The 23404-nt window shown below is 50.9% G+C and overlaps 1 protein-coding gene across 1 annotated transcript in view; it reads left to right on the top strand.

Moving 5' to 3' along the window:
- The window catches only part of LOC119955446 (collagen alpha-1(V) chain-like), a 111198-nt gene that overhangs the window by 38616 nt on the left and 49178 nt on the right, over positions 1 to 23404 (top strand). Inside the window, 15 exon segments of the mRNA XM_038781628.1 lie at positions 74 to 163; positions 2429 to 2482; positions 4145 to 4163; positions 4166 to 4251; positions 5335 to 5442; positions 6746 to 6799; positions 9231 to 9284; positions 9375 to 9482; positions 10677 to 10730; positions 10863 to 10916; positions 13271 to 13324; positions 15929 to 15982; positions 20992 to 21099; positions 21460 to 21513; positions 21850 to 21903. Coding sequence (XP_038637556.1) covers positions 74 to 163; positions 2429 to 2482; positions 4145 to 4163; positions 4166 to 4251; positions 5335 to 5442; positions 6746 to 6799; positions 9231 to 9284; positions 9375 to 9482; positions 10677 to 10730; positions 10863 to 10916; positions 13271 to 13324; positions 15929 to 15982; positions 20992 to 21099; positions 21460 to 21513; positions 21850 to 21903 — 1005 coding nt within the window.

Genomic DNA, 23404 nt, shown 5'->3' with positions numbered 1-23404 from the left:
GTTTCCTGTGGGAGTTCCTTACCTGTTGATTGGTTTGTTATCATATTTACTCTTCGTTTTCACTTCTCTCCAGGGTGATCCTGGTCCTGCGGGTCCCTCTGGGAAGGACGGCCCACCCGGCCTCCGCGGATTCACTGGTGAGCGTGGGCTCCCTGGACCTCTCGTAAGTATGGCGGAAAAACCTTCATTCCTCCATCGCCAAGATTGTTTCACCAACAATTATCTCATTAAATGTTCTGTGAGATAGTGTAAAGTGAGTTCTAATAGAGTTTGTCAAATTAGGTAACCAAATGTCAGCGTCAAATAAGTGAACAGTGAAGCAGTTGAGGCTCCTTCATTACATGTTTTTAAGGTAAAGATAGATAGTTTTTTGAAGAATAAAGGGATTAAGGGTTATGGTGTTCGGGCCGGAAAGTGGAGCTGAGTCCACAAAAAATCAGCCATGATCTCATTGAATGGCGGAGCAGGCTCGAGGGGCCAGATGGCCTACTCCTACTCCTAGTTCTTATGTTCTTATAACCAGCACCATAGGCATCAAACAGAGTAAAGCTCCCTCTACACTGTCCCCATCAAACACTCCCAGGACAGGTACAGCCCGGGGTTAGATACAGAGTAAAGCTCCCTCTACACTGTCCCCATCAAACACTCCCAGGACAGGTACAGCACGGGGTTAGATACAGAGTAAAGCTCCCTCTACACTGTCCCCATCAAACACTCCCAGGACAGGTACAGCACGGGGTTAGATACAGAGTAAAGCTCCCTCTACACTGTCCCCATCAAACACTCCCAGGCCAGGTACAGCACGGGGTTAGATACAGAGTAAAGCTCCCTCTACACTGTCCCCATCAAACACTCCCAGGACAGGTACAGCACGGGGTTAGATACTGATAATTTATTTATAAACAGTGGGTTTTGAACACGTGATGACCAATCAGAAATCCTGCGACAAACAAGATCCATAATAGCTTTTAAAATTAAATTTGATAAATATTTCCCAGTGTGTTTTCTGGGTGGGAATAGGCTGTGCTGTGTGCTGTAGCTGAGAGAGGGTGGTGAGGTAATGCTGTAAATGAGTAAAGGTGGGACAATGGACCTATGTGGAAAACATTTCCTCTCGTTAATCATTCTAAGTGGACAAAACCCCTCTGAGAGATTCCTGGTTGCTGACTGTGGGGGTGAATTTCCCCAGAGTTTCAGTCACTTGTGCAGAATAGTCTGGGCAAAGACCTTTGTCTGTATAAGGAGCTGCAGCTACTGCCGAGTGAATAACATGTTAATGTCGCGGTTCCAAGATCCGGGGGATGGTTTAACCCGTGCCCGGTAACAATGCACCCATGTTCACAGGCTCAAAATGAGGCAGAGCAGATTAAAGGCATTACGTGGACAGTACGGCTGCACAGCGGTTAGCACTACTGCCTCACAGCGCCAGGGACCCAGGACAACAGTGTTACAGCAATTAGCACTACTGCCTCACAGCGCCAGGGACCCAGGACAACAGTGTTACAGCAATTAGCACTACTGCCTCACAGCGCCAGGGACCCGGGACAGCACGGTGTTACAGCAATTAGCACTGCTGCCTCACAGCGCCAGGGACCCAGGACAACAGTGTTACAGCGGTTAGCACTGCTGCCTCACAGCGCCAGGGACCCAGGACAACAGTGTTACAGCAATTAGCACTACTGCCTCACAGCGCCAGGGACCCCGGACAGCACGGTGTTACAGCAATTAGCACTGCTGCATCACAGCGCCAGGGACCCGGGACAGCACGGTGTTACAGCAATTAGCACTGCTGCCTCACAGCGCCAGGGACCCGGGACAGCACGGTGTTACAGCAATTAGCACTGCTGCCTCACAGCGCCCGGGACAGCACGGTGTTACAGCAATTAGCACTACTGCCTCACAGCGCCAGGGACCCCGGACAGCACGGTGTTACAGCAATTAGCACTGCTGCCTCACAGCACCAGGGACCCGGGTTCAATTCCGGCTTCGGGTCACTGTCTGTGTGGAGTTTACACATTTTGCCGTGCCTGCGTGGGTTTCTTCCGGCTGCTCCGGTTTCCTTGCAAGGTGGAACGATGTGCAGGTTAGGTGGATTGGCCATGTGAAATTGACCCTGATATGGTGGGAGATTGGGCCTAGATGGAGGACTCTTTCTAAGGGCCGGTAGAGATTCGATGGGCCTTACGGCCTCCTTCTGCACTGCAGGGATTCTATGGTTCTGCCCCAAGTCTGTGAGTGTAAGCCAGCAATCGATCTTTCTGTTGATCTTGAGCGATGTGGGAAAGCAGGATTGAGATTAAAGACCAACCACGATCTCATTGAATTATTGAACAGGCTCGAGGGGCAAAATAACCTCTCCTCCTTTTTCCTATTCTGTTCTTATATTTAGTGGACTTGACACTGATTGTTATTTCTCCTCTGTGGACAGGGTCAGATCGGTTTGAAAGGCAGCGAAGGTCCTCCAGGACCGCCCGGGCCCTTGGTAAGTGAGAAACATCGAGAGGACAAACAAATGTTCAAGAATTAGTGTTGTCAACTCTGATTGGACCTGCTCCTTCACATGACCTCCAACCCCCTGACCCCTCCCCACCATCAACCTGCGGCTCAAACAGGATTTTAGTCCCACCAACTTCAATATTTTTATAAACAAAAGAGATAATAAACTTGAGAAATGCACACCTGTGTGGGAGATTTATCTTTAATTGCTGGAGGCTGCAGGTTGATCTGGGAGGATTGACGCCTGGATTCAGTCACAGGGCTAATTCTGGGAAGTGCTTTTCTAAGTGCGGAGGGATGTAGGTTCCTGATTCCTCATTCATTCCACCAAACCTCCACCTGTAAATGTATCAGCAAATAACCCACAACCCGTGTTTCCGAATGTCTTTGGACAGCCTATCACAGATGATGGGCGAAAACATCCGGGTTTTTTATCAAAAGCAGCTTTACTCGCGTAATTTCCAGCAGTTCCTGACTTGAGGGGCTGGTTTAGCACACTGGGCTAAATCGCTGGCTTTGAAAGCAGACCAAGGCAGGCCAGCAGCGCAGGTTCGATTCCCGTACCAGCCTCCCCGAACAGGCGCCGGAATGTGGCGACTAGGGGCTTTTCACAGTAACTTCATTGAAGCCTACTCGTGACAATAAGCGATTTTCATTCACCTTCCTGGGCGTGGACCTGGCTGGGTGACTGTTGGGGAAGGGGGGGCAATCGCGTCGGGAGATCCCACCAGGGAGAGTCTCGTTTTTAGCCTCTTGCGAGATTTTGCACCACAGCACCGACTGGGCAAAATGTCGGCCGAGATTTGTGAATTTCCAATGTCCAGTCCCAAAGGACAAGCACCAGCCCAAGGATTTACAATTGGAACATTTCCCCATGTGACAGTGAGAGAGGTTTGAATGAAGGAGTTTCGATATTAATGTGAAGAGACACACTAGCTGTCTTTCAGAAACATTAGGCAATGCCAACACGTCCTGGGTTCCTGTGGAATGATGGGAACACGGATCCACATTGGGGTGGGATTTCCCCTTGCCCACCCCCGCGGGATGGAATGTGGCAGCAGAGGCAGCTCACTATTGGCCGATGGCGTGATCTTCTGGCCTCGCCGCTGTCAATGGGGTTTTCTGTTGTTCGCATCCTCCATTGCCAGGCAACCCGGGGTGGGAGGGGGGTCACCGTTGGCAGGACAGGATGATCTCGCAGCTGTGGAGGGCTGGAAATCCCACTGAGGCCGGCTGGAGCACTCAAACCTTCCCTCAGAAAACAGCCCTCTGTGTTTGGGGAAGGGAGGGAGTGATGGCCGGTCAGTCCTTAGCCTGGGCCAGGATAGGGCACCGCTCACTGTAAAAGGCACAGATCACAGAATGTGAGAATTCAAAGCATAAAATTCAGGTTTCTGCTGTTAAGGACGGGCTGACAGACTGGGTGACCCAGGGTCAATGTCCCTCACCCTGAAACCCCTCCTTGTCAGCCTCACCCTGAAACCCCTCCTTGTCAGCCCATTGCCCATCCCAGGGCCGAACAGCCAATTCCGAACGTGTTTAAAATCAGTGTGTCCCTCCTGAGATAGTTAATTATCCCTAAAGTCCAGGATTGCAGGTGACATTTTCATTTTAACCTTTAATGATAATTTGTTTTCCTTCCTCAAAGGGATCACCAGGTGACCGTGGAAGGCTGGGCCAGCCGGGCCGATTGGACTCCCAGGGCGACCTGGGCCTCAAGGTCCTCCAGGCCCTTCTGGTGAAAAAGGAGCCCCTGTAAGTACAGCTTCTTCTGATTCAATCTATAGCCATTGTGTGTATTCTCCCTTACTTTGCTGTGAATGCAACGCCAATTCACTCATTCTCTATAAACTGTTAGGGCTGGATTCTCCGACCCCCCACCTGGCTGGGGAATCACCGAGGGGGCGGCGGTGAATCCCACCCCAACGCCGGCTGCCAAAGTCTCTGCCGCCAGTTTTTTGGCGAGGGCGGGAATCGCGCCACACTGGTCGGGGGCCGTTAGCAGCGGCCCCTTCGGCGATTCCCCGCCCCGCGATGGGCCAAGCGGCTGCCCATTTTCGGCCAGTCCCACCAGCGTAAATTACAGAAGGTTCTTACCGGTGGGACCTGGCTCTGCGGACGGCCTGCGGAGTCCTCGGGGGGGGGGGGGATCTGGTGGCCTGGCCCGTGATCGGGGCCCACCGATCTATGGGCAGACCTGTGCTGTGGGGGCACTCTTTCCCTCTGCGCCCGCCTGTGTAAAGCTCCACCATGGCCAGCGCGGAGAAAAAATCCCGGAGGATTCCACACCTTCCGGGCAGCCCGTCGCCGGAGTGGTTCACGCCACGCTTTGGCGCCGGTACAGACCGCCCGCCGGATAGCGGAGAATCCCGCCCTCAATGTGCTTTTACAATGTACCAGCCACTATGTGCTGTCTCCTCTCGTGTTTGATGCATAGCCCTGGTGTTCTCTGTGTCGCCTCTGGAGTGTTTTCAGAGCTCTCACCTCAAAACTGAGTTCCTGCCTGAATACTCAACTGGCCCTCAAGGCAAGGACTGCCAAAAGGATCTGCCTCGCTAGTTCATCAAACTAGTTGGAGGGATGATTCACTTCTGAGAACACAGATAGCAAATACAGACATTGAGCAGCAGGTAACCAATCATCAGGGTTTCCAGCATCCGAGGCCTTTAATGAACTGTCAAAAATCCAGGAAACCAGACAGAGAGAGTGAAGGAATTGGAGTCCTTCATCGAACAGAACTGCAACATATTGACATTCAAATGGCAATGAACATATTGGGTTTGGTTGTACATTTAAGTGACTCCATTCTTTAATGTTCCTCTCTCCTTCCGCTTACAGGGTGAGAAGGGGCCTCAGGGACCAGCAGGTCGAGATGGAATCCAGGGCCCAGTCGGTCTCCCGGGTCCAGCCGGATCATCAGGACCACCTGGTGAAGATGGAGACAAGGTGTGAAGACAATGAGCAGATCAGAATTGGATGATTCACAAAAAATAGCAAAGCAGGCGAATTAAGTCCTAAAAATTAAAAATTGGGATTTATTTACAGAAGGATGAATTTGTAAAAAGCAGGAATTATTTTAAATGTGTGTAGAGCCTTGATTAGACCTAACCTAGAGCACTGGCTTCAATACCGGTCCGCCTTGTTAAAAGGATATAGAGGCACTGGAGAGGGTAAAGAATAGATTTACAAGGATGATACCAAAGTGAGAGGTTCCAACTGTCAGGACAGACTGATCAAGTTGCCGTTCCTTTCTGTAAAAGAGAAGGTTGGAGGGGTGACCTGAACAAAGTTTTTAAAGGGTCGAAATCAAAAAGAAGTTTCCACTTGTAGTGAGACCAAAAATAAGGGCCAATGAGACAGAGATTTCGGAATTCAGGTGAAACTTCTGTTCTCTGTGTCGCCTCTGGAGTGTTTTCAGAGCTCTCACCTCAAAACTGAGTTCCTGCCTGAATACTCAACTGGCCCTCGAGGCAAGGATCTGCCTCGCTCGGGAGAATGTGGGACTCGCTCCCACAGGGAGTGGGGAGAATGTGGGACTCGCTCCCACAGGGAGTGGGGAGAATGTGGGACTCGCTCCCACAGGGAGTGGGGAGAATGTGGGACTCGCTCCCACAGGGAGTGGGGAGAATGTGGGACTCGCTCCCACAGGGAGTGGGGAGAATGTGGGACTCGCTCCCACAGGGAGTGGGGAGAATGTGGGACTCGCTCCCACAGGGAGTGGGGAGAATGTGGGACTCGCTCCCACAGGGAGTGGGGAGAATGTGGGAGTCGCTCCCACAGGGAGTGGGAGATTGGGACTCGCTCCCAAGGTGGGAAATGTGGAACTCGCTACCACGGGAGGGGGAGAATGTGGGACTGATCCCACAGAGTGGGAAATGTGGACCTCGCTACCACACGGGAGTGGGGAGAATGTGGGACTGGATCCCACAGGGAGTGGGGAGAATGTGGGACCGGGGTACCAGGGGGAGTGGGGGAGGGGAGCTGGATCCACAGGGGGTGGGGGAGAATGGGGGGGGGGGGGGGTGGGGGGGGGTGGGGGGGGGATGGGGGGGGGGGGGGGGGGGGGGGGGGGGGGGGGGGGGGGGGTGCGGGGGGAGGGGGGGGGCGGGGGGGGGGGGGGGAGGGGGCCGGGGGGGGGGGGTGGGGCCGGGGTGGGATGGTTGGGCGATGCAGAGTGTAACAGGTTATAGTAAAGTGGATTTTGTTTCAGGACCAATGACCCTTGACATTTGCCTCTTTGTCCTATCAGGGTGAAACAGGCGAGCCCGGGCAAAAAGGGAGTAAAGCGGACAAGGGAGAACAGGTGAGAATCGTCAATGTGGAGAATGTCTGATTCGCTGAGAGGCCTCACTCAAAGCCGGGGCCACCAATCTGCTGACTGGGTTTGTTCAGCTCCTGTTAACTGTTAATTCGGGAGAATGACAATGTTTTAATATCGGTGCTCCGCACGCCAGCTCTCTCTGGCAGTGATCACTCTGCAGGTAAGACTCGGTGAAGCTGCTTCGTTAGCCAGAAAAATCCTCTTCCAAAATGTTCAGTACAGTGTGTCCCTCGATCAAGGATAGGCACAAGACAAAAACAACAACGTGCATTTCTGTAGCACCTTTCACAACCTCAGGATGTCGCAAAGTGCTTTGCAGGCAATGAAGTTGAGTCACAGTTGTAATGTGGGCTAAACAGCTGGCTTGTAATGCAGAACAATGCCAGCAGCGCAGGTTCAATCCCCGCACCAGCCTCCCTGAACAGGTGCCGGAATGTGGCGACTAGGGGCTTTTCACAGTAACTTCATTGAAGCCCACTCGTGACAAAAAGCGATTATTATTATGTCGGAAACACAGCAGCCTCTATGAGCATTGCAAGATCCCACACACATTAATATGATAATGACCAGATCCTCTGGGCGGGATTCTCCTGTACCCGGCGAGGAATCCTCCACACCTTCAGGGGCTAGGCCGCCAGCCAACGTGGATGGACTTTGGCACCACGCCAGCCAGGGCCGAAGGGACTCCGGCGGCCGGCATAGGTCCGCGCATGCGCGGGAGCGTCAATGGCTGCTGACGTCATCCCCGCGCATGCGCAGAGTGTGTTCACCTACGCGTCAGCCATCGTGGAGGCTGACACAGCCGGCGCATAGGAAAAGAGGGCCCCCACGGCACAGGCCTGACTGCTAGCCAGGCCACCAGGGGGGCACCCCCCAGGGCCAGATCGCCCCGCGCCCCTCCCGCCCCCCAGGACCCCGGAGCCTACCCGCGCCGCCAGGTCCTGCCAGTAAGTGACCTAGTCTAATTTACGCCGGCGGGACAGGCAAAGATTGGGCGGGAATTCGGCCCATCGCGGGTCAGAGAATCGGCGGGGGCGGGGGGGGGGGGGGGGGCGCTGTGAGCGGCCACTGACCGACGCGATTCCTGCCCCCGCCAAATCTCTGGTGTCGGAGAATTCGGTGGCCAGCGGGGGCCGGGATTCACACCGCCCCCCGGCGATGGGTCGAAGAATTCCGCCCTCTGTTTTGGTGATGTTGATTAAGGGATAAATATTGGCTCAAGACACCAGACAGATGCCTCTGCTTACTCAAAATAGTGGCTGTGGGATCTTTTACACCCACCTATGGATCCTCAGTTTAATGTCCCATCCAAAAGACAGGGGCTACAGCAATGCAGCATTCCCTCAGTCACTGCACTGGCAGTGACAGTCCGGGTTAGAGTGGGGCTTGCAGCCAGGACTTTCTTACCTGAAATGAGAGACAATCCCTCTGAACGGCAGACAGCACTTGTAAGCCCAGCCAGCTGGGATGGTATAACATCTCTCTGATTTGTGGCTCCATAACATCATCACTCAACCTGGACTAAGATAGGGAGATAGCACCATGGAATGATGTGACAATATTGAGGAGAAAATGAGATCCATAACTGATGAAAATGGGTGATCTGATCGAGATGGAGAACGTCCTGTTTGCATCGTGCTGTCTCCACATCTGTGTCCAACTCTTAGAAACAAAGGGACAACCTTTGGCTCTTAGGGTTAAGGGGCTGCTTTAGCACAGGGCTAAATCTCTGGCTTTTAAAGCAGACCAAGGCAGACCAGCAGCACGGTTCAATTCCCGTACCAGCTTCCTCGAACAGGTGCCAGAATGTGGCGACTAGGGGCTTTTCGCAGTAACTTCATTTGAAGCCTTCTTGTGACAATAAGCGATTTTCATTTCATTTCATTAGAGAACTGACCCTGATTCAATTAGAATCCTCCTCAAAGACCCTGGAGGAATGTTTAATAGTGCAGAGTGGCACCATTCCGCAGGCTTTATGTGCAGCACAGAATTGGAAACGTGCTCCCCTGGTTCCAGCCTGGGCTGAGTGTGGCTCAGGACCCACCCCATCAAAGAACAAAGGGGGTCAAATCCAACCTTGCTGCTCTGTTTGGCTGCCTGATTTCACCCTCTTTAGACTTCTTGTGTATCTGAAGCTGAATTTTGCCCCCAAGTTGCCCGAGACTGAACGGGGAGGGGGGGGGGGGCGTCTGCTGGAATAGCGGAGTGGGGGGGGGGGGGTCTGCTGGGTTGCGGGGAGGGGGTGGAATCTGCAGTGGGTCTCTGCTGTTCTGAAGAGCTGCAGAAGGCCCACAGATGATGTTATTGGCTGTTGTCGGTTCAAATACTCTTCACCAATCGGAGATCTCAGCGTCCGGGGTTTGCTGGATACAATGCTTCTTACTGAAGGTGTTTGTCTGCTGTTTTGTTGCAGGGTCCACCTGGTCCTTCAGGACCTCAAGGCCCGATAGGACAGCCGGGGCCAGCTGTGAGTATGGTGGTTATTCCCTCGCATTGTTACAGTACACCAAGGGTCTGTTAGCAGGAAATCTGACAATCTGCCATGTTTGTATTGCAGGGGGCTGATGGTGAGCCTGGTCCGAGAGGACAACAGGGTCTCTTTGGCCAGAAAGGTGATGAAGGTCCAAGGGGCTTCCATGGACCTCCTGGTCCGGTTGGTCTCCAGGTAAGTTACGTTCTGTGTCTTCAGTCTATTTGTCTCTCCAAGCTGCCTATTCATTTCCAAACCTAGAATCGAATGTTGCTGCTTTGGTTGCAGAATCATTCAAATCAGCACATTTTTGATGAACAATCAGACACTGACTGCGACAGGCTTCATGGATCAATCGTCGGTTTCGTGCTGTTGTTTTGATATTCAGGCTGTACTGTTCCTTCTCTGATACCTGTCAAAGCTGCCCTGTACCCTCACCCATTACCACCAGAGTCAGAGGGCAAAACTGTCACAAATAACTAGCAGCTAACTAGCAGCTAACTCACACAGCTATCAAAAATGGCACATGACTTACATTTTTCCAGGAGATTAATGAATGTTAAAATCTGACATTTGGCGTGCAGTTGGGTTTAGTGGCCGGAACTGTGAGTGGCACATCCTGGTCACTGATTCAAGAGATAAGAGCAAAGTCTTTTGGTCGGAATTATAATGAGAGGCAAAACAAACTAAAGGACTCAAGACGAGCAGAGAACCCTGGGGATTTATGTACATGAATCTTTAAAAGTGACAGACAATTTCATAAAACTGTTAAAAAGCATAAATGATCATTGGCTTTGTTAACGTAGTATTGGAAACAAGGAAGCTATTGCTGAACCTTTAGAAATGACTAGTTGGACCGTAGCTGGGGAATTGTGTCCGATTCTCAGCCCTGCATTTTAGGAAGTATGTCAAGGCCTTGGAGAGGGGGTGGAGGAGATTCACTGGAATGTCCCAGGGCTGAAGGGAGTGCAGTTAATGCGGAGAGACTGGGGAAGCTGGGATCGTTCTCCTCAGAGCGGAGAAGGTTAAGGGGAGATTTAATCGAGGCGTTCAAAATGGCACAGGAGTTTGACAGAGTAATTCTTTCCACTAACAGAAGAGTCGGTTATCAGAGGGATTCAGATTGAAGGGAATAGGCAGAAGAACCGGGGAGGAGTTTAGAATTTCTTCACACAGCGAGATGTTGTGATCTGGAAGGTTCTGCCTGAAAGGGCGATGGGAGCAGATTCAACAGGAACTTTCAAAAGGGGATTGGAAACAGGATAAGTTTCAGGGCAATGGGGAAAGAGCAGAGGGGGGGAACGACTCCCCATGGGAAATGGCAGCAGGATTGTTACCTTGATGGAGATATTCAGATAATAAACTGTTGGATGTTCAAATCTTTTCCAGGGATTACCTGGTCCACCAGGTGAGAAAGGTGAAACAGGTGATGTTGGACCAATGGTAAGTGTGTTTTTGCATAACAAGCTTCATTAAACTTACTGAGGCTTATCTTTCACATTAAATTTGGAGTATTTAAGGTTCAGTGAATGGGTTCAATAATGCGATTGACTTGTCCAATGTTTCTATTCCCAGGGTCCACCTGGCCCCCCAGGACCCAGAGGGCCATCAGGTGCTCCTGGAGCAGATGTAAGTATTCCTCCGTTGAATAGTTTATCCTCTTCTGTAACCATAGTTACGCTGAGTCACAGGAAACTCAGCTCGCCTACGTCCTAGAACATTCTTTTTGAACCAGCCTCAAAATTGTGTTAAATGACTTGTCTGAGATCATCAATCTAGTTTTACAATAACCTGCATCCTCTACTGAGCACCGAGCAAATATCCAGCTTGGAAATTGGGACTAATTTACATCGGGAGATGTTCGGACAGGAAACTAAACAGCTGAGCAAAGAGGGAGGTTTAAGGAGAGAGAAGTGGTGAAGTTTACGATGGGATTCCAGAGCTCAGCATCCTGGATCACCGATGGTGGAGCAATGGAAATCCCTCAAGATGGAAAACGGGAAATGTGCTAGTGAAGTGTCTCATTTGCTCTGGCCTCGCTATTAGAGGCGAGCGGAAATGCAGCAGTCTGCAGATCTGGGCAATAAGTCTGAGTGGATATAGAAGGATAGATTGGAGAGATTGGGACTGTTCTCCTTGGAGAGAAGAAGACAGAGAGGAGATTTCAAAATCGTCAGAGGGCTGAATGGAGGGAATGGGGTGGGTGGCAGGGGGGGCTTCTCCCCTAGTAAAAGGATCAAAAATGAGGAGTTTTTTCACACGGTGAGTGTTTGGGTCTGGAATGTGCTTCCTGGATGTGTGGTGAATGCAGGTTCAATCGTAACATTCGCGAGGGAATTAAATGATTTGAATAAATGGCAGGGGGCAAGGGGGAAAGTTCACTGAGCCATGATGCTTGTTTGGAGAGTCACGATGGTGCCAAATGGTCTCCTTGTGCACCCCAACAATTCTGCGACTTGGCAATAAATTCACTTAACTGTCCAATCTGCTCAAACCCTTCCTCAAATAGCTTGGACAGCACAAGCCCAGAGTCAACAGGTCAAACAAACAGCTTTAAACCATCCAATGGACATCACCAGAAATCTTCATATTGGAAGCGGGAACTGGTACATCATGAGGCACTCCAATATTGGGCAGTGTACAGGGAGCTTTCCTCTGTATCTAACCCCGTGCTGTCCCTGTCCTGGGAGTGTTTGATGGGGACAGTGTAGAGGGAGCTTTACTCTGTATCTAACCCCGTGCTGTACATGTCCTGGGAGTGTTTGATGGGGACAGTGTAGACGGAGCTTTACTCTGTATCTAACCCCGTGCTGTACCTGTCCTGGGAGTGTTTGATGGAGACAGTGTAGCGGGAGCTTTACTCTGTATCTAACCCCATGCTGTACCTGTCCTGGGAGTGTTTGATAGGGACAGTGTAGAGGGAGCTTTACTCTGTATCTAACCCCATGCTGTATCTGCCCTGGGAGTGTTTGATGGGGACAGTGTAGAGGGAGCTTTACTCTGTATCTAACCCCGTGCTGTACCTGTCCTGGGAGTGTTTGATGGGGACAGTGTAGAGGCAGCTTTACTCTGTATCTAACCCCGTGCTGTACCTGTCCTGGGAGTGTTTGATGGAGACAGTGTATCGGGAGCTTTACTCTGTATCTAACCCCGTGCTGTACCTGTCCTGGGAGTGTTTGATGGGGACAGTATAGAGGGAGCTTTACTCTGTATCTAACCCCGTGCTGTACCTGTCCTGGGAGTGTTTGATGGGGACAGTGCAGAAGGAGCTTTACTCTGTATCTAACCCCGTGCTGTATCTGTCCTGGGAGGGTTTGATGGGGACAGTGTAGAGGGAACTTACTTTGTATCTAACCCCGTGCTGTACCTGTCATGGGAGTGTTTGATGGGGACAGTGTAGAGGGAGCTTTACTCTGTATCTAACCCCGTGCTGTACCTGTCCTGGGAGTGTTTGATGGGGACAGTGTAGAGGGAGCTTTACTCTGTATCTAACCCCGTGCTGTACCTGCCCTGGGAGTGTTTGATGGGACAGTGTAGAGGGAGCTTTACTCTGTATCTAACCCCGTGCTGTACCTGCCCAGGGAATGTTTGATGGGGACAGTGATGCTCATAGTGCCTTATGTTACCACAACAGCTATTTGTTTTACTTGGTGAGCTGTAAAAGGAAAGACAGCGAGACTGTAGACAGGAATAAAATCAATTATCCCAACGTACAGGGAAACATCAAATCCACAGACTAAATCCTGACTAAAAGCATGTGGCTTCTGAAGTACAGGGAGACACTGTAAACCACGAGTGTCTCTTGTTTGCTGCACTTATTATTTGTGAGTTGTACTGGCGATTGTAAGGATCTAATTAGACTGACTTGAGATGGAAAGTTAAACCACAAATTACAATTCAAGAAGCAAAGCCAGTTTATGGAAGGAGCTGTGAACTCCAACCTGCTCTCTTCTGTTTAACACCAATGTATTTTTGTATCACAGGGTCCACAAGGTCCTTCTGGAGGTATTGGGAATCCCGGAGCAGTTGGCGAGAAGGTAGTTTATTCACTTCAAAATTCTCAGAATCTGCGTCTTTCTGGAAATATTTCACATTACTGCCCAGTGGGGGACTAACTTGGGGTCAACTCATGTAGGATTTCATTAATAGGATGTCTATTAATTAGGGTCAATGTTGGCTATATTTGGCTACAATATACCTACAGCATGACATCACTAGAAGGGAAATGTGTCATGACATCCAGTCCTAGTTTCACGTTTGTTTTGAGCAGAGCATACACACACACAGCTCTGATGTCATCTAACTTTACACCAATATATAACTCTTCTCATGTGCCTCGTCTTAATAAATGAACCCATGTGCCAAATAAGCAATTGGTGCCATGTGCCTTCTAAGTTATTCGGGCATTATAATAACAACATACTTTAATCTGCATTGTAATGCAAATGGAAGGAAGATGGCACAGTGGTTAGCACTGCTGTCTTACCGAGCCAAGAACCCGGTTCGCCCCTGGCCCCGGGTCACTGTCCGTGTGGAGTTTGCACATTCTCCCCATGTCTGTGTGGGTCTCACCCCCACAACCCAAAGATGTGAGGGGTAGGTGGATTGGCCACACTAAATTGCCCCTTAATTGAAAAAAAAGAATTGGGTACTCTTTTTTTTAAAAAATGTAAGTAATGTAAATGTCACTCCCTCAGTACTGACCCTCTGACAGTGCGGCACTCCCTCAGTACTGACCCTCTGACAGTGCGGCACTCCCTCAGTACTGACCCTCTGACAGTGCGGCACTCCCTCAGTACTGCCCCTCTGACAGTGCGGCACTCCCTCAGTACTGACCCTCTGACAGTGCGGCACTCCCTCAGTACTGCCCCTCTGACAGTGCGGCACTCCCTCAGTACTGACCCTCTGACAGTGCGGCACTCCCTCAGTACTGACCCTCTGACAGTGCAGCACTGTCTCAATAACAGATTGGGAATGTCATGTTTACCGCTGGGGTAGGTATTGGTGTTGAGCGTTGCCCCCAGGGACCCTGACTCACAAAGTCAACTGATGCAGTTTTTCCCGAGCAATGGAATCCGTAGCAAGTGGAGTCATTGAGCCTCTCTCTGTGTACCAGTGTTAGCCAGTGCTTTACTGACACTGTGCCAGTGTTAGCCAGTGCTTTACAAACACTGTGCCAGTGTTAGCCAGTGTTGTACAAACACCAGTGTTAGCCAGTGCTTTACAAACACTGTACCAGTGTTAGCCAGTGCTTTACTGACACTGTGCCAGTGTTAGCCAGTGCTTTACAAACACTGTACCAGTGTTAGCCAGTGCTTTACTGACACTGTACCAGTGTTAGCCAGTGCTTTACTGACACTGTGCCAGTGTTAGCCAGTGCTTTACAAACACTGCCAGTGTTAGCCAGTGCTTTACTGACACTGTACCAGTGTTAGCCAGTGCTTTACAAACACTGTACCAGTGTTAGCCAGTGCTTTACAAACACTGTGCCTGTGTTAGCCAGTGCTTTACTGACACTGTGCCAGTGTTAGCCAGTGCTTTACTGACACTGCACCAGTGTTAGCCAGTGCTTTACAAACACAGTGCCAGTGTTAGCCAGTGCTTTACTGACACTGCGCCAGTGTTAGCCAGTGCTTTACAAACACTGTGCCAGTGTTAGCCAGTGCTTTACAAACACTGTGCCAGTGTTAGCCAGTGCTTTACTGACACTGTGCCAGTGTTAGCCAGTGCTTTACAGACACTGTGCCAGTGTTAGCCAGTGCTTTACAGACACTGTGCCAATGTTAGCCAGTGCTTTACTGACACTGTGCCAGTGTTAGCCAGTGCTTTACAGACACTGTGCCAGTGTTAGCCAGTGCTTTACTGACACTGTACCAGTGTTAGCCAGTGCTTTACTGACACTGCGCCAGTGTTAGCCAGTGCTTTACTGACACTGTGCCAATGTTAGCCAGTGCTTTACAGACACTGTGCCAGTGTTAGCCAGTGCTTTACTGACACTGTGCCAGTGCTAGCCAGTGCTTTACAGACACTGTGCCAGTGTTAGCCAGTGCTTTACTGACACTGTGCCAGTGTTAGCCAGTGCTTTACTGACACTGTGCCAGTGTTAGCCAGTGCTTTACTGACACTGTGCCAGTGTTAGCCAGTGCTTTACAGACACTGTGCCAGTGTTAGCCAGTGCTTTACAAAAACTGTACCAGTGTTAGCCAGTGCTTTACAAACACTGTGCCAGTGTTAGCCAGTGCTTTACTGACACTGTGCCAGTGTTAGCCAGTGCTTTACTGACACTGTGCCAGTGTTAGCCAGTGCTTTACTGACACTGTGCCAGTGTTAGCCAGTGCTTTACTGACACTGTGCCAGTGTTAGCCAGTGCTTTACAGACACTGTGCCAGTGCTAGCCAGTGCTTTACTGACACTGTGCCAGTGTTAGCCAGTGCTTCACAAACACTGTGCCAGTGTTAGCCAGTGCTTTACAAACACTGTACCAGTGTTAGCCAGTGCTTTACAAACACTGTACCAGTGTTAGCCAGTGCTTTACTGACACTGTACCAGTGGTAACTTTACATCCCATCTCCTAACTCCTTGTTCTTGTCTGTTGTGTCTCAGTGATATTGCTTTTCAGTTTCTCTCTGATTATCTTTCAGGGTGATACGGGAGAAGCCGGAGCCCCGGGACCTCCAGGATACTTGGGAATGCCGGTACGTACTTGCTCTCTGCCTTTTACTGAGTTATAGATTGTGTCGCAGAATGTCTATCCCTCACAGTTATCTGTAATCCATTCACCCCCCCCCCCCCACAACTCCCCCTTCACCCCCGACACCCCCCCCGACCCCCCAACACCCCCCCCCCAACTCCCCCTTCACCCACAACACCCCCCCAACTGCCCCTTCACCCCCGACACCCCCCAACAACCCCCCAACTCCCCCTTCACCCACAACACCCCCCCCAACTCCCCCTTCACCCCCAACACCCCCCCAACTCCCCCTTCACCCCCGACACCCCCAACACCCCCCAAAATCCCCCTCCACCCCCAATACCCCCCCCAACTCCCCCTGCACCCCCCAACTCCCCCTTCACCCCCGACACCCCTCAACACCCCCCCAAAATCCCCCTCCACCCCCAACTCCCCTGCACCCCCAACTCCCCCGACACTCCCCTCCACCCCCAACACCCCCCCCATCTCCCCCTGCATCCCCAACTCCCCCTCCACCATCCAACACCGCTGCACCCAACTCCCCCTGCACCCCCCCAACTCCCCTCCACCCCCAACACCCCCCAAAATCCCCCTCCACCCCCAACACCCCCCCCAACCTCCCCTCCACCCCCAACACCCCTCCAAAATCCCCCTCCACCCCCAACACCCCCCAACTCCCCTCCACCCCCAACACCCCCCCAAAATCCCCCTCCACCCCCAACACCCCCCAACTCCCCCTGCACCCCCCAACTCCCCTGCACCCCCAACTCCCCCTGCACCCCCGACACTCCCCTCCACCCCCAACACCACCTCCACCTCCCAACTGCCCCTCCAGCCCCCAACTCCCCCTCCACCATCCAACACCCCCTCCATCTCCCAACTGCCCCTCCAGCCCCAGCCCCAGTTTTCCGCAACATTTCCTTTTACCAGATAAATGAGCACATTTCAGAAAGGAAATTGGGAGTTCAAAATGAGGCCAGAGTATTGTTAGCGTGAGGTACGGGAGGGTGAGGCGCTGGAGGGTGAGGCGCTGGAGGGTGAGGCGCTGGAGGGTGAGGCGCTGGAGGGTGAGGCGCTGGAGGGTGAGGCGCTGGAGGGTGAGGCGCTGGAGGGTGAGGCGCTGGAGGGTGAGGCGCTGGAGGGTGAGGCGCTGGAGGGTGAGGCGCTGGAGGGTGAGGCGCTGGAGGGTGAGGCGCTGGAGGGTGAGGCGCTGGAGGGTGAGCTGTGTTGAGTTTGAACACAGTAGAATTGCTCTGTTCATGAGTCACTCAAAATGGCCGATAACATCCCCGTCCTCCCTATACTCCCCTCAAACCCCAGCCCCACCCACTCTCCTCAAACTCAGCCCCACCCACTCCCCTCAAACCCCAGCCCCACCCACTCCCCGCAAACCCCAGCCCCACCCACTCCCCTCAAACCCAGCCCTACCCACTCCCCTCAAACCCCAGCCCCATCCACTCCCCTCAAACCCCAGCCCACCCACTCCCCTCAACCCCAGCCCCATCCACTCCCCTCAAACCCCAGCCCCACCCACTCCCCTCAAACCCCAGCCTCATCCACTCCCCTCAAACCCCAGCCCCACGCACTCCCCTCAAACCCCAGCCCCACCCACTCCCCTCAAACCCAGCCCCACCCACTCCCCTCAAAACCCCAGCCCAGCCGCACCCACTCCCCTCAAACCCAGCCCCACCCACTCCCCTCAAACCCCAGCCCCACCCACTCCCCTCAAACCCCAGCCCCACCCACTCCCCTCAAACCCCAGCCCCACCCACTCCCCTCAAACCCCAGCCCTATCCACTCCCCTCAAACCCAGCCCCACCACTCCCCTCACACCCCAGCCCCACCCACTCCCATCAAACCCCAGCCCCATCCACTCCCCTCAAACCCAGCCCCATCCACTCCCCTCAAACCCCAGCCCCATCCACTCTCCTCAAACCCCAGCCCCATCCACTCCCCTCAAACCCCAACCCCATCCGCGCCCCTCAAACCCCAGCCCCATCCACATCCCTCACACCCCAGCCCCACCCACTCCCCTCAAACCCCAACCCCATCCACGCCCCTCAAACCCCAGCCCCACCCACTCCCCTCAAACCCAGCCCCACCCACTCCCCTCAAACCCAGCCTTATCCACTCCCCCTTAAATTCCCCCCCCCCACCCACTCCAACCCCATCTCCACCCATCCATCCCAACCCGCCATCCCTCCCCTTCCCCCGCACGACATCCCTGCGACCTCCTCCACAATTCCAGGCTGCAATCTCAGTCCCAGCTCCATTTCCACATCCAATGATGACCCTGTAAAATAAAATGGATTTTATATTTGAAATGATTCACTTTGATAATTTGCTACATGATGCAGAACTGTGAAGTATACACTCTGATTAAAGATGTGAGGAATGTCGGAATTTCAGATGAAATGAAATGAAAATCGCTTATTGTCACGAGTAGACTTCAATGAAGTTACTGTGAAAAGCCCCTAGTTGCCACATTCCGGCGCCTGTCCGGGGAGGCTGGTAAGGGAATCGAACCGTGCTGCTGGCCTGCTTGGTCTGCTTTAAAAGCCAGCGATTTAGCCCAGTGAGCTAAACCAGCCCCTCTATTCTATTCTATTCCAAGTATTTGGTGGAGTAAGGGTTAAATACCTGGGTTAGAGTGTGTTTGACTGCTGAAATCATGTTTGAAAAGATTCTCAGATCGAAAGACAACAAAGCTTTTAGGAGCCAGAGGTGCAATTAGCTATCGGTAAAGCATGAGCTGATGCAATTTTGTTTTAATTCGGAGGATTCCCCGGGGAGTTAATTAGTTTTCAGCTTGGTGAGATGATATGGAGCTAAGTCATCAAGCTTTTTGAGAAAGCATTTTCAGTTCAGTTCTGATCTGGCTAAAGCTCAGATGACAGTTTGTTCTCACTCTAGGTTAGTTAAAAGAGATTAACTGTATTTAAAGCAGGGCAGACTTGTCTGAGGACAAGGGGTTGCTAAAACAATCCAGCTGAAACAACCTTTGAGGAGTTACAGCCCGAGTTTCAGCATGGGCCTGACAGGAGTCAGATCTTTTCTGCAACTCACTGGGCTAAATTGCTGGCTTTTAAAGCAGACCAAGCAGGCCAGCAGCACGGTTCGATTCCCGTACCAGCCTCCCCGAACAGGCGCCGGAATGTGGCGACTAGGGGCTTTTCACAGTAACTTCATTGAAGCCTACTCGTGACAATAAGCGATTTTAATTTCATTTCATTTTTCAAAGCAGTGTCAACAGTTCTCTTTCTCAAAGAACATCTCTGTAAAGCAAGTAGTCTCTGGGACATTACTATTTAAGATGGATTTAGAGCTGAGATGGATTTTTTCTTGTTGTTTAAATGGGAATAAAGATAGCAGTTTAAGGGTATGGTATTCACTGTATTGAGTAGCATTGTTCAAGGGGTAATTGTCAGCTATTTCCTGGTGTGATGTTAAAGATATTTTAATATTGTGTTAGTAATATAGTTTGTTTTAATAAACCATATTTCTATTTCTTTGCGAAAACACACCTGGAGCGAGGTATCCTTTCCTCACAGTCTGACAAAATTAAAATAAAATATCAGGGTTTCTGTCCAGTGTCCCAGCCACTGTTAGGGTCTGATCCGGGGTGGGAATAAAGAGAAAACTAAAAGCAAAATACTGCAGATGCTGGAAATATGAAATATAAACTGGGAATGCTGGATAATCTCCGAGGGTCCGGCACCTTCTGGAGAGGAAGAGTTAACATTTCAGATCCATTGGACCCGAGCTCTGAAGAAGCGTTAACGCTGTTTCTCCCTCCATGCTGCCAGCCTGCGAGTTTTCCCTAATTTATCAAGTGTCGTTCACAAGCACTGGACCTCACTGACCTCCCTGCACCAGTTGTGAAGGCCCAGCTGTAACTTTAAAAAAAGCGGCAAGCTGTCAGTGCACAGCAAGATCCATCAAACAGCAATGTGATATCAGCCCAATGTTGGTTCAGGGATAACTATTGGGCAGGACACTGGGCAGAATTCAAGTTCAAATACATCTGTGGGATGTCTTCAGAGAGGACAACAAACAGAACGGTCATCTAAAAGACAGCATCTCTAAGATTGTGCTCCTCAGTACTGACCCTCTGACAGTGCAGCACTCCCTCAGTACTGACCCTCTGACAGTGCGGCACTCCCTCAGTACTGACCCTTTGACAGTGTGGCACTCCCTCAGTACTGACCCTCTGACAGTGCGGCACTCCCTCAGTACTGACCCTCTGACAGTGCAGCACTCCCTCAGTACTGACCCTCTGACAGTGCAGCACTCCCTCAGTACTGACCCTCTGACAGTGCAGCACTCCCTCAGTACTGACCCTCTGACAGTGAGGCACTCCCTCAGTATTGACCCTCTGACAGTGCGGCACTCCCTCAGTACTGACCCTCTGACAGTGCGGCACTCCCTCAGTACTGACCCTCTGACAGTGCAGCACTCCCTCAGTACTGACCCTCTGACAGTGTAGCACTCCCTCAGTACTGACCCTCTGACAGTGCGGCACTCCCTCAGTACTGACCCTCTGACAGTGCGGCACTCCCTCAGTACTGACCCTCTGACAGTGCGGCGCTCCCTCAGTACTGACCCTCTGACAGTGCAGCACTCCCTCAGTACTGACCCTCTGACAGTGCAGCACTCCCTCGGTACTGACCCTCTGACAGTGCAGCACTCCCTCGGTACTGACCCTCTGTCAGTGCGGCACTCCCTCAGCACTGACCCTCTGACAGTGCGGCACTCCCTCAGTACTGACCCACTGACAGTGCAGCACTCCCTCAGTACTGACCCTCTGACAGTGCGGCACTCCCTCAGTACTGACCCTCTGACAGTGCAGCACTCCCTCAGTACTGACCCTCTGACAGTGCAACACTCCCTCAATACTGACCCTCTGACAGTGCGGTACTCCCTCAGTATTATTCAGGCCTGTCCATTGTTAGTTACACCATCTGCAGTTTTCCTGATTCTATACATCTAAAGAGATTTTTTAATCCTCCGCAGGGGCCTAAAGGTGAACGGGGTGAGAAAGGTGAATCTGGACCATCTGGCTCGGCTGGACCTCCAGGTCCTAAAGGTCCTCCCGGTGATGATGGTCCGAAGGGAAGTCCTGTGAGTATACGAATGTTTCAACAAACACCCCACTTGGAGCTACCTTCCAGTCAGCTGGCCTGTCATCAGCCCGCAGCCCACCCCCAAGGCAGGCAGGCCGAGCCAGGAACCACCCGGACTCCTGCTACCCACCACACAGATGAAAACTCTGACCCATGCCCCAGAACCCTCACTTTCTTCAATCCAGCGTTATCACTCAGCTCCTTCTCCGGGTAACTGGCGCTGTTTCCCTGTCACAATCAACAGGATTTCAACCAACCCTGGGTTCCTCCAGACACCAGTCCCAACTGTAGAGTCTCTGCTTCTCATCACTCCGCTCTCCTGACACTGATATTTTGCTCTTTCTTCCCCTTCTCTTAGGGACCAGTTGGTTTCCCCGGTGACCCCGGACCTCCCGGTGAAGCTGGGCCCCCGGTAAGGTTAATGTAGTTCTGGTGAATAGATTATTGCCATTTAGTCAAATAAACGATTGAACATCTTCTGATAAACATCTTCAGCGTATTAATCCAATTCCCTCGAGTTAAATATGTTACATTCATTGGATATCATGGTTGGTGAACTCTTGTTCTGATGTGAATGTCTAATGATCTGAACCTCAGGGTCAAATAGTATTAATTATTGCAAAGTGGTTTGTTCTTTTGGATGGAGATATGATTGGATTGAATGTGAGAGGATTAATACATTGACTATCTTCAAAAGAGATGAAATAGGCACAAACCCCTGGTGACATTGCTTAATATTTCTCAACAGGGACAAGATGGACCTTCAGGTGATAAAGGAGAAGATGGTGAACCCGGGCAGATTGTGAGTTTAAAACTAATTGAGAATGGACATAGATTAATCAAGTTAATATTGAAGGAAGGTTAGGTAACCGGGAGATCAGATCCTGACCCCATGGTCACACAGTGAGATATTGCACTATTCAATTGAAAATCTGTGCAGGTGACACGATCAGGGAGCTGTAACTGGTCTCAGTTCGAGAAAACCCAGCAATCCTCCTGAACTAGATTCAAACCAGAAGGGCAGTCAAACAAACCCTGATAGAGCAGAGATTAAATATCCCAAAACTGAGGGACGAAGAACGCAATCTGCTTCAGAAACCTGGCAGAAATATTCAGGCAAAACAGCAAATAAGCAAATTGATTTCCAGGAATGTTGGACACAGAAAAATCTGTTCTCTGGAGTTTTGGACAAAATGAGATGCTGGAGGGTAAGAGGTAGCTGGGCTGACAGTGATGGGTGGAGTATAACATGAGAGAGTGTGGGCACAAACCTGGCCCAGGCTCCAATCAGCAGCTCTGTATCACACCAGAGGGCGATACCACTAGTCTACTAAAACCACCAGAGTACGATACCCTCAACGTTTGGGAAGGATAGGAAAAAGGATGTGTTAATAAAGGATGGGATCAGTACATTAACGAGAGAAAACTCAGAATCAGATGTAGCAGCTAAGAAACAGCAAAGGGCAGCAAAGATTGATAGGAGCTGTTTACAGTCTATAGTGGTAAAGTAAGGCACGATATAAATCAGGAAATTAGAGCTGCATATAACGGGGACAATACAGTAAGCACGGGACACTTCAATCAACACATGGACTGGATAAATCTAAGAGCACTAATGCTCTGGAGGGTAAATTCCTGGAATGTGTATGAGGTGGTTTGCGAGGACAGGATGTTGAAGAACCAACAAGACAATTTTAGTCTCATGCAATGAGCAAGGGCTGATCAATAATCTTGTTGTAAAGGAGCCTTTCGGGAAGAGTGACCATAATATGGCAGATATTTTAGATTAAGTTTGAAAATGATGCAGTTCAATCCAAAACTAAGGTCTTTAATCTAAAAAAAGAAAACTGTGAAGGTGGACAACAAACTGGCTGAGGTAGATTGTGACAGGGGGCGGGCAAGAATTGATACATCATTCACAACAAATTTACATTCCTTTCAGGCACAAAAAATCCAGCAGTAAAGGTGATCCATCATGCAGAACAAGAGAAGTTAAAGATTGGATTAGATCAAAGGAAAAGGATGATAAAGTTGCCAAAAAGATAATCCTGAGAAATGGAAGAATATTAGAATTCAGCAGAGGAGGACCAAGAATTAATAAAGAAAGAGAAAATATAATATGAATCACAAAAGGCCAGAAAGCATACAGCAAGTAATTAGGGAATCTAATGAAATGTTATCTTTTATTGTGAGGGGAATTGAATATAAAAGTAGGGAGGTTATGCTTCAGTTGTAGAGGGCATTGGTGAGGCCACATCTGGAGTATTGTGCACTGTATCGGTCTCCTTATTTAAGGAAGGACG

The sequence above is a fragment of the Scyliorhinus canicula genome, chromosome 21 (assembly GCF_902713615.1).
Source record: "Scyliorhinus canicula chromosome 21, sScyCan1.1, whole genome shotgun sequence".
Lineage (NCBI taxonomy): Eukaryota > Metazoa > Chordata > Chondrichthyes > Carcharhiniformes > Scyliorhinidae > Scyliorhinus > Scyliorhinus canicula.
Note: the sequence above shows the minus strand (reverse complement) of the source record. Positions and strands in the feature narration are given on the sequence as shown.